This window comes from Ostrinia nubilalis, chromosome 28 (assembly GCF_963855985.1).
Source record: "Ostrinia nubilalis chromosome 28, ilOstNubi1.1, whole genome shotgun sequence".
Lineage (NCBI taxonomy): Eukaryota > Metazoa > Arthropoda > Insecta > Lepidoptera > Crambidae > Ostrinia > Ostrinia nubilalis.
The window spans coordinates 1,619,599-1,635,997 of record NC_087115.1 but is presented as its reverse complement, the minus strand read 5'-3'; the positions used below and the strand labels follow the sequence as shown (position 1 = coordinate 1,635,997).

The 16,399-nt window shown below is 42.5% G+C and overlaps 1 protein-coding gene across 1 annotated transcript in view; it reads left to right on the top strand.

Moving 5' to 3' along the window:
* LOC135085183 (endoribonuclease Dcr-1) overlaps positions 1-7,797 on the top strand; it is a 77,299-nt gene extending 69,502 nt beyond the window's left edge. Inside the window, exons 41-44 of the mRNA XM_063979936.1 lie at positions 5,266-5,356; positions 5,741-5,849; positions 6,534-6,666; positions 7,537-7,797. Coding sequence (XP_063836006.1) covers positions 5,266-5,356; positions 5,741-5,849; positions 6,534-6,666; positions 7,537-7,693 — 490 coding nt within the window. The 3' untranslated portion in view covers positions 7,694-7,797. The remainder of the gene's footprint in view (positions 1-5,265; positions 5,357-5,740; positions 5,850-6,533; positions 6,667-7,536) is intronic.
* Positions 7,798-16,399: the final 8,602 nt, after the last annotated feature.

Genomic DNA, 16,399 nt, shown 5'->3' with positions numbered 1-16,399 from the left:
GTCTGACTACTTGATCTCGCGCCGCCTGCACTCTACTATAGGCGCCTAAGGTATGGCACTGCCTCGGTAAGCGCCTAGACACATATAAGGCAGACTACCTGATCACGCGGCACTTATACGAGGACCCGCGGCGGCACTCGCCCGGTGCACTGACGGATCTACGCTCGGCGCTCGTCAACAACACCATCTTCGCCACGCTGGCTGCCCGCCACGGCTTCCACAAGTGAGTCATCGTCATCATCATCATCATCATCATCATCATCATCATCATCAGCAGGTCACTAGAGTCTCAGGTCATTTGTCATTTAGTGTCCACTGCAGGAGCACGACCCTCTAATACCAGAGGCAAATCAATAACACCATTTTCGCGACCCTGGCCGCGCGCCATGGCTTCCACAAGTGAGTCATTATCATCATCATCATCATCATCAGCAGCAGGTCACTAAAGTCTCCACTGCAGGAGTACGACCCTCTAATACCAGAGGCAAATGGAGAATATCTTTGCAACCTAGACTGTTCACACAGTTAATGATAGATGGCGCTGATACGCGCCGCCGCGCATACAAACCTGCATCGCGGTGATGAAGTTTTTTACCCCGGCTGGTATATATAGAAAACTGGTCCTAGGTCAGTAAGCACCACACTCGCTTGGAAAACTCTACTAAAATGTAATGGCTTCCTCAAGTGGTCATTCTATAGGTCCTAGCGCTTAACTCAGGGTCTGAGGTGGCTTCCATAAGTGAGGCAAATTATAATAGGTCTCTAGCGCTTTTAACTAAGTCAGTGCCTGGGGTGTGGGAGAGCGGCATGAGAGGGGGAATAACATTACTATTAAGACGTTACACACAGCTCGCTCGTCTCGCTGACGTTTGACATCATCAGTAATCATCCATAATTCTAGCGCTTATCGATGTAATCGCTTATCGAGTAATCATCCATAAGTCAGTGCCTGGGGTATGGTAGGGGGGGGGGGGGGGGGGCGTAGGTTGGTTAAGTACCTGAGGCAAGGCACTGCCTCAGGTAAGCGCCTAGACCCAATAAGTCTGACTACTTGATCTCGCGCCGCCTGCACTCTACTATAGGCGCCTAAGGTATGACACTGCCTCGGTAAGCGCCTAGACCCAATAAGTCTGACTACTTGATCTCGCGCCGCCTGCACTCTACTATAGGCGCCTAAGGTATGACACTGCCTCGGTAAGCGTCTAGAGCCAATAAGTCTGACTACTTGATCTCGCGCCGCCTGCACTCTACTATAGGCGCCTAAGGTATGACACTGCCTCAGGTAAGCGCCTAGACCCAATAAGTCTGACTACTTGATCTCGCGCCGCCTGCACTCTACTATAGGCGCCTAAGGTATGACACTGCCTCGGTAAGCGTCTAGAGCCAATAAGTCTGACTACTTGATCTCGCGCCGCCTGCACTCTACTATAGGCGCCTAAGGTATGACACTGCCTCGGTAAGCGTCTAGAGCCAATAAGTCTGACTACTTGATCTCGCGCCGCCTGCACTCTACTATAGGCGCCTAAGGTATGACACTGCCTCGGTAAGCGTCTAGAGCCAATAAGTCTGACTACTTGATCTCGCGCCGCCTGCACTCTACTATAGGCGCCTAAGGTATGACACTGCCTCGGTAAGCGTCTAGAGCCAATAAGTCTGACTACTTGATCTCGCGCCGCCTGCACTCTACTATAGGCGCCTAAGGTATGACACTGCCTCGGTAAGCGCCTAGAGCCAATAAGTCTGACTACTTGATCTCGCGCCGCCTGCACTCTACTATAGGCGCCTAAGGTATGACACTGCCTCGGTAAGCGTCTAGAGCCAATAAGTCTGACTACTTGATCTCGCGCCGCCTGCACTCTACTATAGGCGCCTAAGGTATGACACTGCCTCGGTAAGCGTCTAGAGCCAATAAGTCTGACTACTTGATCTCGCGCCGCCTGCACTCTACTATAGGCGCCTAAGGTATGACACTGCCTCGGTAAGTGTCTAGAGCCAATAAGTCTGACTACTTGATCTCGCGCCGCCTGCACTCTACTATAGGCGCCTAAGGTATGACACTGCCTCGGTAAGCGTCTAGAGCCAATAAGTCTGACTACTTGATCTCGCGCCGCCTGCACTCTACTATAGGCGCCTAAGGTATGACACTGCCTCGGTAAGCGTCTAGAGCCAATAAGTCTGACTACTTGATCTCGCGCCGCCTGCACTCTACTATAGGCGCCTAAGGTATGACACTGCCTCGGTAAGCGTCTAGAGCCAATAAGTCTGACTACTTGATCTCGCGCCGCCTGCACTCTACTATAGGCGCCTAAGGTATGACACTGCCTCGGTAAGCGTCTAGAGCCAATAAGTCTGACTACTTGATCTCGCGCCGCCTGCACTCTACTATAGGCGCCTAAGGTATGACACTGCCTCGGTAAGCGCCTAGAGCCAATAAGTCTGACTACTTGATCTCGCGCCGCCTGCACTCTACTATAGGCGCCTAAGGTATGACACTGCCTCGGTAAGCGTCTAGAGCCAATAAGTCTGACTACTTGATCTCGCGCCGCCTGCACTCTACTATAGGCGCCTAAGGTATGACACTGCCTCGGTAAGCGCCTAGACCCATATAAGGCAGACTACCTGATCACGCGGCACTTATACGAGGACCCGCGGCGGCACTCGCCCGGTGCACTGACGGATCTACGCTCGGCGCTCGTCAACAACACCATCTTCGCGACCTTGGCTGCCCGCCACGGCTTCCACAAGTGAGTCCTCATCATCATCATCATCAGCATTATCAGCATGTCACTAGAGTCTCCACTGCAGGAGTACGACCCTCTAATACCAGAGGCAAATGGAGAATATCTTTGCAACCTAGACTGTTCACACAGTTAATGATAGATGGCGCTGATACGCGCCGCCGCGCATACAAACCTGCATCGCGGTGATGAAGTTTTTTACCCCGGCTGGTGTATATAGAAAACTGGTCCTAGGTCTGTAAGCACCACACTCGCTTGGAAGGAAGCGATTCCACCATAGCTTCTTTAATGTGGTTGACTAAAAACTAATGGCTTCATCAAGCGAGTCAATCATCAGGTCATTCATAGGTCCTAGCGCTTTAACTGAGTCAGTTCCTGAGGTATGAAGATCGGGCACGGGAGGAGTAAGTATGTATGACTGACTTTGACATATTAAGACGTTACAGATCCATACAAATCGGAGGTCTCGCTTTGACGTCATCGGGCACTGACTCAGGTAAGCGCCTAAGACCCATATAAGGCTGAGACTACCTGATCACGCGCCACCTGTAATACTCTACTATAGGTGCCTGAGGTACGGCACTGACTCGATTGACTGACGGACCTGCGCTCGGCGCTCGTCAACAACACCATCTTCGCGACTCTGGCCGCCAGACACGGCTTCCACAAGTAAGTCATCATTATCATCATCATCATCAGCAGGTCACTAGAATCTCAGGTTATTTGTCATTTAGTGTCCACTGCAGGAGCACGACCCTCTAATACCAGAGGCAAATAAAAAATATCTTCGCGACCTTGGCTGCCCGCCACGGCTTCCACAAGTGAGTCATACTTTACTGGCATATAGGTCCTTTTCAGGGCACTTTTAACTTGACCTACCACCACTTCGGGCTGGCGCTGAGAAGTGACCTCCACAAGTGAGTCATCATCAACTGATGATGATTCATCAGCAAGTCATTTAGTCTCCACTGCAGGAGTACGGCCCTCTAATACCAGAGGCAAATGGAGAATATCCTTGCAAAACAGAACGCTAGATAACTTCCACAAGTGAGTCGATAGATAGCGCTGATTCGTGCGACTATGGAGAGAGCCGCCGCGCGTGCAAACCTGCATCGCGGTGATGAAGTTTTTTACCCTGGTTAGTATATAAATAGGAGACTGAGATGGTAAGTAATTATTATTAGAGCCGAGCACGATATAAGCTTGGAAAGAAGCAATTCCACCTTAGCTTCCTTACGCCCGTATTCAAAAACATTACTATGAAGTCTTCCAGTGCGCGTGGACGCACAGGGCGACACACAAAATAATCACAGAGCTTCTATTCAACGCTGTGCGTTCGATTTGCTGCTTCACTTAAGCAAGCATCGTTTGTGAATACGGACGTTATTGTGGTTGACTAAAATCTTCCACAAGTAAGTCACCGTCATCAGGACATTTATTCATCCTAGGACATAGGTGAACGACAAACGACGCCATGCTATGCCATCCGATTCGAAAATATCGCGAGATGCAGTGTTCCGCAATATTTTTGTGTTGAAGGTACATTTAGGAAAACGAAATTCTTTGGAGGTGCACCACACATGAAAACCTTTATTTACTTACTAAAAATAAGATTATATTATGATCTTATTTTTCCGATGCACACCATCTAATGACCACGGTATACCAGTCTACCGCGGTACACCGTTTGCGGAACACTGCTCTAATGGCCTCCACAAGTGAGTCATCATTAGGTCATTTATAGGTCAGCGTTTAACAGGGATGTTTCCTGGGTAAAAAAGCAAGAGTTTTAATTAGTCCGTCAGTTAGCTTATCAATAACTACTCAACACGTATTTTTCACTTTTTAAAACTAATGAAAATGTAAAGAGATAAAGCGTGCCAAAGTTCTGAAGAAAAGGCCCGTGACGTCAGTGAGTGCGTAAAAGTGCAGCACTTTGTGACGTCGCGCGGAACTTCAACGCACTATAACTTTGTAATTATTTGTTTGATTGACAATTAAAAATATACGTGTCCAATATTATTTTATACTAAAATTGACGGACTAAAGAATTTTTTTTTGGAAACTAGCCTACTCTGTCAGTGCCTGAGATACTGGAGCGGAATGAGAAAGGGTTTTTGTGACGTCAAACGTCAACGAGACTTAAAATCTTCAGATTCGTATGCTCTGTCACTTCATAATATGTCTCCCTGCCGTAGGCTGGACTTTGGTCCAACACCGCGGAGGGCAACCCTCTAGTTGGGTTCGCCACTGATCGGGCGCCTTATGCGCTCGATACGGCCGACGATCGCCAAACGGCTAGAGTACCTTCTGTACTCGCCACTCTGCCCGGTGAAGCTGGAAAAGCTCCTCAAGCTAAAAGCGCGCGTCCCTTCAAAAAAAAAATGTCTCCCCTCCCGTGCCGCTCCCATACCTCGGGCACTGACTCAGTTATGCGCCTAGACCTTTAGTCATAAAAACCTCAGCTATATTTGGACTTATTCTTCAATGGTGTCATAATGTAAATTACAAAATGGTTTTGTTCCAGATACTTCCGTCACATGTCGCCCGGTTTGAACGAGGTGCTCACGAAATACGTGAAGATACAGGAGGAGAATGGGCATTCCATAAGCGAGGAGGTATCTTTATTTTATCATTAGTTATTTATACCTCTCCTGTAGAGACAATTAAAATTAATTAATGTGTGCACTATAGTCTGGTCTGTGAGACGTGCGACGCGCGCCCGCAGTGAGTGTGTGAGCGCGACAGCAACATAATTACGCGCGAGCGATAAGGATGGGTAGCTTGGGGTCATTGGACAAAATTCTAAGTGCTCACAGACCGGGCTTTACCTATTTTTATTTATTGATATCATTCATCAATCATTCGTTATTTCTTTCGTTCATTCATGCAGTCGTTTCTGTCGATCTTTCACTTATTCACTCATTCGTTCCTTCATCCATCCGTCCTATGCTCATTCGCTCGTTCTATCGCTCATTCATTAATTCGTTCATTTATTCCAGCACTACCTCATTCAAGAGGACGAGATGGAGCAGGCTGAAGATGTAGAAGTCCCCAAAGCATTAGGAGACCTATTCGAATCCGTGGCTGGCGCTATATTCCTGGACTCAGGTGAGAATCATGGTTTAGTGTCGTTGGCGTGAATGTTGTTTTAGTGTCATGGGCGTACCCTGACTTACTTACTTGACTTAGGGTCCTATGTCCCTTAGATGGGGCTGGGCGTCCACAACAGTCCTCCATCGCGTTCGGTCTCGAGCTTCGCGTTTGATCTCGCTCCAAGTCTTGCCGATCTTCTTCGCCTCGTCTGCCACAGTGCGCCGCCAAGTTTGCTTGTGGCGACCACGTTTGCGTTTTCCAACGGTTTATTCCACTTTGTTCACCTGGGTGATATCACCTTGTGATTTAGTGTCTTCATTTCACCTCGGAACCATTTCACCCAGGTCAATTGAGTGCACTAAAGCAGTCGCCTTTGTTCAGCTAGGAATTAATTCACCCAGGTGAACAGATGCGACTTTTTTCACAGATCAAGTGGACTTATATCACCCAGGTGGACAGAGTGGAAAAAAACCCAGTCAGCTGCCCTCCCCTGAATGGGTACCACCCCATGGAACTCTCGCAAAAAATATACAGGGTGTCCTAAAAACAATGGATAACCCTGTAGCCATCGATAGGCCTGGCCATGGTCTCCTTGACGTCCAATTTTGACCTCTTTGAAGATACTTAGATGTAGCTATGTTTCATTTTTGTGTGAGTTAAATAAATATTTTATTATTTATTTATTTATTTATTCAATAGGCATGTCTCTGGGTGCGGTATGGAAGTCCTACGTGAATCTTATGGGAGCAGAATTGGAAGCCTTCAGCGCCGCCGCACCTAAATCACCAGTCAGGGAACTTTTGGAAGCAGAGCCGGACACTGCTAAGTTTGGGTGAGTTATTTACATTCAAATTATTTATTAGTATGTAGGCGTGATCAAATCAGAGATGAGGAGATCCGTAGTTTGGGTGAGTCGTTGAGTTTTCGCGCATGGACGGACACTTATGCTAGTGTCTTTTGCGCTCATGTCTTTTGCGCGAAAGCGCAAACGTCCATTCGCGCTCATGTCTTTTCGCGCAAAAGTCCATTCGCACAAATGTCTTTCGCGCTAGTGCCTTTCGCGCAATAGGAATGATGACTGGGTAATGAAATCGAAATTCTATTTAGCCCATTAGACAGATAAAAAAAATTTTGGACACATATTTTTTATTTTTTTTCATAATCGAATAATTACAGTATTATATTGAGTTGAAATGTCGCGTGACGTCACTTTTGAGTAAAACATCTACTCTAGCGTGACGTAACGCGCCATTTCAACTCGATGTAGCACTGTTATTATACAGGGTGTTAGGTAAATGGGTATATGAGCCGACACTAGCCCATGTTAACATGGTCATATAAATGGTATGGTGAAGTCAGGAAATTGATATCTTCATTTTAATTATTTTAATTTTCATACAAATCGGATTTTATAAAATTTATTTTGTATGAAAATTTAAAAAAATAAAATGATTATATCACTGACTTCACCATACCATTTATATGCCCATGTTAACATGGGCTAGTGTCGGCTCATATACCCATTTACCTAACACCCTGTATAATTATGAAAGAAAAAAAAATGAGTCTAATATTTTCTAATTATCTGTCTGACGGACAAATAATTGAAATTTTGTCATCTAGCCTATTGTACCAAAACCAAGTGATGGTGATGAAATAACTTTATAGTAGCCCTTTTAACACTATATTTCTTTGTCCACAGCAAACCAGAGCGTTTAGCAGACGGCCGCCGCGTGCGAGTTTGTGTCGAAGTATTCGGTCGAGGCGCCTTTAAGGGAGTCGGAAGAAACTATCGCATTGCTAAAGGGACCGCCGCTAGGTGTGCCCTTAGGCACCTTAAGGCACATGCTGCGAGGTAGCATAGAGACAGAAAGATGTAGCAGCATCATCATCAGGTCATTTAGTCTCCATTGTAGGAGCACGACCCTCTCTAGTACCCATACACCTATAGAATGAAGAAGTTTCGTGAACCTATATTGATCCTATCCTTTTAAATTTCCGAAATTCCGATATTTCCTACATTTTCGTTTCCCTACCTTTGTCGTGGCAAATGCAAAAGCCGTGCGAGCCAAAAAAAAAAAAGTTTCGTGAAGTTTCGATTGAAAACATTATATTTCACTGAATGGAATTAAAATATAGACCAAAACACAAAAGATGGTTAAATCCCAACTAATATTATAAATGCGAAAGTAACTCTGTCTGTCTGTCTGTCTGTCTGTCTGTCTGTCTGTCTGTTACGCTTTCCCGCTTAAACCTCGCAACCGATTTTGATGAAATTTGGCATAGAGATAGTTTGAGTCCCGGGAAAGAACATAGGATAGTTTTTATCCCGGTTTTTGAAACAGGGACGCGCGCGATAAAGTTTTTCTGTGACAGACAAAATTCCACGCGGGCGAAGCCGCGGGCGGAAAGCTAGTTTTTCTATAAATCCATCAAGAAATGGCTCTGAGAAATTGATTATTTAATTTACCTACATATTTTCGCGTAGAACTCACACAGGCGGTGCGTTGAATTCACGCCACCCGTTTTAGTTTCAACCACAATGTTTACCACCCTGGTTGTCTGCGTTGTCGAAAATGACACTATATGTCAGTCTTCTTCTTCTTTTTTGTTTATGGCCAGGTCTAGGATATGTCAAAAAAGGTTACAAAATAATTTTATTAAGAAAGAATCTTAAGTGACTGGCTGAAAAATAAAAACTACTAGATTGTTTAAAAATTGGATCTGTGAACAGCATTGGTCCAGGGGTGATTCACTGTTTGTACTCCAAATGAGTGCCGTGACGTCACCGATCAAATGGCGCGAAATACTTAGATATATTTTCATGATTCTTTCAATATTATTATTGGTTTTACTTATATATTTATATTTTCAAGTTTTATTAATAGAAAAAAACTGGAAACTTCTCCATTATAAGTCAAGAAAAGTGAAGCACTTCAAACTAGATAATTGGCTCAGTATACGTTCTGACAGTTGTCAAAGTCAAACGAAAAATCAAAACATATAATCATGACATTTATTATGACATAATGACATTTGCATCACTTTTGACGAAGCGCCTGTATGGACTAGCTATCGATCTAGGTATTATTTATCTAAGTTTTTTATTTGTAACCAAATAATAAAAACAGAAAAAAATAGTTGGCAGCATCGAAAATCGAGAGCTAAAACTTAAAGACACAGAAAGAGGGTAGAAAAATAAGGAAAAATGCTCGGAAATATAAAAATGGAAAGAAATGAGCTTTACATGTGTGTTGGCTCGCTACTGTTCGTTGTTCAAAAGTTTTGATAGACATTACACTATCGTTATGTGCATGTACACGTACACACAAGTAAAGCTCACTCGCCTTCGTGAGTAGCAACAACTATAAAAACAATGTTTCACTAGAAAATAAATGTGAACGTATGTTTGTGACGTCACTCTTTTTGACTAAGCTGACCGAATTATTGACGTTTTATAGCTATAAAAATAATATTAAAGTGAACTTTTTTCCTAATAATTACGAGTAAATGTATTTTTTCAATGATGAATATAATTTATTATAATTGTGTCCGTGTGTCAATATTTCTTTTGTTTTATACATAATAGTATGTAGATAAAGGTGGATTTATATTTGTCTGACGTGTTATGTCATCATGACGCATCAGAACGGAATCGATGTTCATGCATTTAGTGTGATAACGCTCAAACTAAAGCCTGGTCCGTGAGCACGTAGAATTTTGTCCAATGACCCCAAGCTACCCATCCTTATCGCTCGCGCGTAATTATATTGCTGTCGCGACTGTGCGACGCGCGCCCGCAGTGAGTGTGCGAATGATTTTTGACGTGTCGTATACTAAATGCATGAACGCGATTCCGTTCTGATGCGTCACGACAAAACACATCAGACAAATATAAATCCCCCTGAAGACACTAAGAAAATGGATCTCTATTTTTTGTGCTATTTCAATACGTGATTTAGTATTAAGACTTTTTCAAATTAGATCAGTGTTTTTCAACCTTTTTCATGACGCGACCCCTCGTATGAAAAAATTTGCATCATTGGTTTCGGATAAATCTATCTTTAAAACTAATGATTTTTTTACTGGGTTAGTAGAGGCTTCGCGATCCCCCAGGGGGTGGCGACCCACAGTTTGAAAAACACTGAATTAGACGTTTTGAACAAAACGTCAGTCTTGCGTTTGCAAGACTGCACATCAACTGTTGGTAATTTGTCAATTTATTCCAACACACTAAGGTCTACAGTTTTAGCGCTTATCAGTTGGCGCTACTGGAAAACAAGGTCCTGTCATTCGCTAGTGGCTAAGATAGTGACACCAACTGATGAGCGCTGAAGCGGTAGGAGGACTATAGCATTTGCTCTCACCAAGATAGCGCCACTGTAGAGTAAGGTCTTGTCACTCGCCAGTGGTTCCAACTGTTGAGGACAAACACGATAGCCCTCGTTGTTACACAATTTTCAGTGTGTGGTTCTGCAAACGGACTGACTTCTGGCTCAAAACGACTTATTTGAACGCGCCCTTAAGGGTACATTCACACTAGTACAGTCAGTGTCAAATAGTTCGCGACACCCAGTGGCCAAAAGATGACAACAAAACCTTATTCCAAGTAACAAAGACGTGTTGCGAACTTTTTGGCTACTTTGGGTGTCACTAACTATTTGAGGCTAACTGTACATACGTGCAGGTACGTAAGTCATATGTGAATATACCTTTTTTAATCAGGTTTTAATTTTCCAACGACTGGTGTGTAAGTGTAGGTAAGTGCGACGCATCAAAGTATATTTTTTATTGCAAACTAAAGCCCGGTCTCCGAGCACGTAGAATTTTGTCCAATGACCCAAGCTACCCATCCTTATCGCTCGCGCGTAATTATGTTGCTCGCACACTCACTGCGGCCGCCCGTCGCACAGTCGCGACAGCAATATAATTACGCGCGAGCGATAGGGATGGGTAGCTTGGGGTCATTGGACGAAATTCTACGTGCTCGGCGTCCAGACTATAGCTCTTATTACAATTAATTAAGATGCCACTTTGTGTAGCTCGGTGTGCCGGTGTCTTTACTATGATGTGATTCACTTAATATAGCCAAGTGTAGGTCTACCACTTAACTCATCAGTGCCTGATGTATGGGAGGGGTGATTGTGACATTATGACGTGATAGCGTAGAAATCTGAAGTCTCGCTGACAATGAGGGTTTTCGCGATTGAAAAATCCGCCACTAGGGATGTTTCCTGGGTCAAAAAGCAAGAGTTTTAATTAGTCCGTCAGTTAACTTATCAAAAAATACTCTACACGTATTTTTCACTTTTTCAAACTAATGAAAATTTAAAGAGATAAAGCGCGCCAAAGTTCATAAGAAGAGGCCTGTGACGTCAATGCGTGCATAAAAGTGCCGCACGTTGTGACGTCGTGCCGAACTTCAACGCACCATAACTATGTAATTATTTGTTAGATTGACAAATAAAAATATATGTGTCCAATATTTTTTGATATTAAACATTACGGACTAAAAAAATTTTTTTAGGAAACTAGCCAAATGGACCTCGCGTCTACGTATGGCCATCTGGCGGATTTTTCAAACGCGAAAACTCTCATTGACGTAACAAAAAACACCCTCCCGTGCCGCTCCCTTACCTCAGGCACTGACTAAGTTTTGCGCTAGGCCTAATAGATTTTAATGTATTTATAGTTTAATATGTATTTTTTATCTATCTATGGGCACTATTTTTAAACGATTTACTATCTCAGTTTAAAGGTGGATTTATATTTTTCTGACGTATTGTGTCATCATGACGCATCAGAACAGAATCGGCTGAGTTGCACTGCCATATTAACCGTGACTATTACCTTAATCGGTGGTTTTTGTGTGGAGTTTGACAGACTTTTGACCCATCCTTAGTATATACAGTAAATACAAATGAGTAAGTCATCTTCATAGAAACGCACCCAGCGCGGTTTGTATGTGAGCGCGCCAATACGTATGCGGCGCGCACGCTCACACTGACAAAATTTAGCGGGGATTAGCGGGGTGTTGCGTCGAATTTTGTCATTTTGTATGAAGATGACCTACTCATTTGTATTTACTCTGGTATAGATGAACTACAACGAACTGTCCCACCCGTGACATTGACAGGGGGCGCCACCGTCAATACCGGATCGCTGCTTCCGATTTTTGCCATGTTGGAAACCATAGAGATATAGAGAGATGCCAACTAATGCGCTGAGTTCGAAACTCAGTGTCACATTAGAAATTCACACACACAAAGTAATCAAAATATGTGCTCATTATCCACTGCGGTATCAGTACTCAACGTTCGAATTATCTTTAGTACTACGCAAGCAATGTAAACCGTTTACATTATGACGTCGCTGCTGTCATCATTGCATTTTTGTGTTCAGTGTTCTGTTTTTGGGCATATTGCTGCGACACTGGCCCCGCCCCTTGACACATCTCCCTTTAGTTTCTGTTATCTGTGTTGGAAACTATAGTTGAACGATGGTGGCGCCCCCCTGTCAATGTGTTTGGTAGGACAGTTCAGTGTAGTTCATCTATACGTCAGAAGCCATTATGACACGACAAAAATGAAGTGTCCGGAACATTTCATTTTAAAACAAAACTATTTTATGTCAAAGAAAGAATAAAAAAGACTACATTTTAGACTGAGATTGTGAAGCATCTATGGCCCTAGAGAATACTCAGTGGCGAGCATTTGCTCTGAGAATATATTTGCGAACGTTGTTACGCGAGCAAGCATCTTTTTTCTTACCGAACAGAAAGTACAGTTTTCTTGCAAGACATAAATAAAAATGTTCGCATAAGTAATAACACGAGGTAACGAATGTTCGCGCGAATGATAGCGAATGCTCACTCTGAGAATTCTCATTAGTTAATCTTAAGCTATCTTAACCTCGTAAGCCCGGATGTGCCTCAGAAGGAACTGAAACTTTGTAGTCGGTAACGCCGAGACATTTTCGGAGGTGAATTGTAAGTATCGCCGGATGTGCCTTCAGAGGAACTAAAACTTTAGAGATAATTTTAAGTTCAAAAATTCGCGCCTATCGAAAAAAACGAGTGATAGTCTATGGCTCAAAGTATTCAAAATCAGGTATCCGAACTTATTAATGTAAAAAAAACAAAATGTCACTGTCAAATTATCATTTTTCTGTGACAAGGTGGTTCTTCCGAGCGGACGTGATTTACGATTAATTTTTTTTCTTCACGTAATCGTAGTTTAATTGAAAAACTAACCAGTGTAATTAAAGTTAAAATACTGCTAAACAAGCAAAAAAAATATTTTTACCAATTCGAAGAAGTTTTGTATGATTTTTTTTCGTTTGAAAATAATAGTTCTTTGCAAGGAACATTCGGTCTTGATGGTGAAAGTTTTATTTTTGTATATTTTTTCTATTGAGATGAATTGAGTATTGGACTTTTAAAATTATGATATGATTGAGAAAATTTACTATGAGAACGTTCTGATTTTTAGTTTAATAAATATTATAATTAACATGAATATTGACTTTACTTCTTATACATTCTAACCTATCATTATTGTATGTTATAAAACCGATAGTACTTTTAAAAGTACTAATTATGGAACATTAAATAAAATTAAAATACTTGTGCCTTTTCAGTTACATTTATTAATATCATTATTGTATCTTTATGTAGTATTAATTTATTAAGGAGGTTACATTTATGTTTTACTTTAAAGTATAATATACAATTTATTTACTTTTTCTTTTTAAAGTCTGTAATACCGAATGTTCTTTTAAGAGAAAACATTTTTTTATTATTTTTTACCTAAAATAAGCTCTATGCACTATTATATAGGGTCCCTGAAAATATGGGTGCAAAAGAAAATCTCTAACATAGAAATTTTTTTACTCGAAGTGCTCGGCGTTTACGACTTCAAATTATTCGTTCTTCTGAAAGCACATTCGGCGATACTTAGAAGTTGACAAAATTTACTCTTCGGTCTTACGAGGTTAAGACACCCTGCAAACTACAGATTTTTAGTCGGCCGATAGTTGGGTCGGGCTGTTAATCAGTATGGACATGTATGGAAGTGCGCACATTACACCGATTTGGCATCGGCCGATTCCTCATACAAATTGGACCAAACTATTGGCCGACTAAAAGTCTGCGGTCTTCGGGGAGTATACTTCGATGAAAAATTGTGATGCATTTAAACTAAATATTTAATTACTAAGTCTTCCAGTGACTTGGCCCACTTTTAGCTTGGTCCACGGGCCAAGTCGTCGGTATGAATTTTTAATTTTTTCTTGGGACTGGGACCACTAAGATTGTAGAGTAAATTTTTAATTTACGAATTATACGTTGAAGGTAGGCCCAGTTGCCGAAAGAAAAAAATTGAAAAAAATCATACCGGCGACTTGGCCCATGGACCAAGCTGAAAGTGGGCCAAGTCGATGGAAGACTCACTACTATAAGGTGTAAATCAAATGTAAAGCAATTATAGTCTCTTTTAATAAACAAAATTGTGTATTGAGTTTTGTCTTTCTGTTAAATAAAGCCCAATAGTTAACTTCTTAAAGTCTAAAGCCCGGTCTCCGAGCACGTAGAATTTCGTCCAATGACCCCAAGCTACCCATCCTTATCGCTCGCGCGTAGTTATGTTGCTGTCGCGCTCGCACACTCGCTGCGGCCGCCCGTCGCACAGTCGCGACAGCAGTATAATTACGCGCGAGCGATAAGGATGGGTAGCTTAGGGTCATTGGACGAAATTCTACGTGCTCGGCGACCGGACTATAGCACTTAACTGAGTCAGTACCTGAGGTATGGAAGCGGCACGGGAGGGTGTTTTTGGGACGTCAAACGTAGCGAGACTTCAGATGTGCTTCAGATTTGTATGCTCTGTCACGTCATAATATTATGTCAATGTCACCCCTCCCGTGCCGCTCCCATGACTCAGGCACAGACAGGTAAGCGCTACACCTATATTCAATTTAATAAAGTATAATGAAACATAGAAAAACAGAACTAATCAGTAAAAGCACACAATATTCACTGCTTAAGCAAAATTGCGTATTCCAGTGGTTAAACGAGGCCACGTACTGGCAAGCGTAGTGTGGTCCACAAGGTGGACCGACGACCTCATAAAGGTAATAGGAAGACGCTGGATGCAGGCTGCAACCAACCGGTCAATATAGAAATCATTAGGAAAGGCCTATGTTCAGCAGTGGACGTCCTGTGGCTGAAATCTGTCTATTCGTGAAATTGCCATCAAAACCCGTCCAGTCATTTCGATGCACTCAGCACACAAATAAGTTCATAGACAAATGCAGCTGTGAAGATCCATCTAATATATCATCTAAATTGACGTTAATATTCCTTTTATCGCGGAATGAAGCCATATTTCTGATTATAGCCCCACAATTATATTATTGTGCAATTTGGTGAGTCAATGGAGTCTAATCAAGTAATGGAAGACATAGTTGAGAAGAAAACAGTAGTTCTAGTTCGTTCGTTTCAGCCAGATGACGTCCACTGCTGGACAGAGGCCTCCCCCAAAGATTTTGGCAAGGACCTCTAGCATGAACAACTTTGTCTTCGAATCGTTTGCGTATTCGACAAAATTCGATACTCAACCTTCGAATTAAACGATAACGTGACAATTTTGATTCTAAAAACAGGTTGCGTGCAACCATTTCTCATACTAAATTCACTTCATGACACGTTCACAAAGGCGCTGTTGTAGTTTTCGTACTAAATCTCTTGATGGCGATTCGAATACGCAAACGATTCGAACTCGAAAGTGACCGACATAACTCGCAGAATTGCTAAATCAAGTGGCAGTGGCAAAAATACAACCTGTAAGTACTTTTATTGCAGAAATAGTTAAAGTCAGTAAGGGTGTCAATTTTTATTCTGAACAGCTTAGGCTTACTGGACTCTATTTGTAGTATGTACCAAGCCCTTTTCAAAATACCCACCGCTTAGAAATGGCTTTTGAGTCTACATCTATAAGGTTGAGAATCCAATGACACTCATAAGCCACCTGCATTGGTAGGAAGGGTTCTCCAATCGGAGGGAGGGGCGTTGGGCGGGGCTTAAACTTTGAGCATCAATTTCCGGTAGAAATAATAATTTAAAAACAGGTTGAGTCTAAAACTCTTGTAAAAACGTCGCGTTGTGACCCGGTTTAACTATATAAGTCGAAAATGAGCATATTCAAACAAAAACAGCAACACCAGGCCCTTCTTCCGGCAACCTTCAATGTGCATATTAATCAATTAAACACGAAATCAATAAAAATCTACTTTAATCTGTTAGTGGGCACAGTTGCCGGAAGAAAAAATATTTAAAAAATCAATCCAGTGACCAAGCTAAAAATGGGTCAAGTCGCTAGAAGACTACTTATAAGGAATTCAATACTTTGAGTTCATACTGATTAAACAGGCCAAACTATCGGCCGACAAAGTTTGCAGTCTGCGGGGTGTCTTAGAGTAGGCGCACACCGTTGATTTTTAGTTGGCCGATAGTTGTGCCCGATTTTTAATTGTATGAAGAATCGGCCAAATCGAATCGGCGTAGTGTG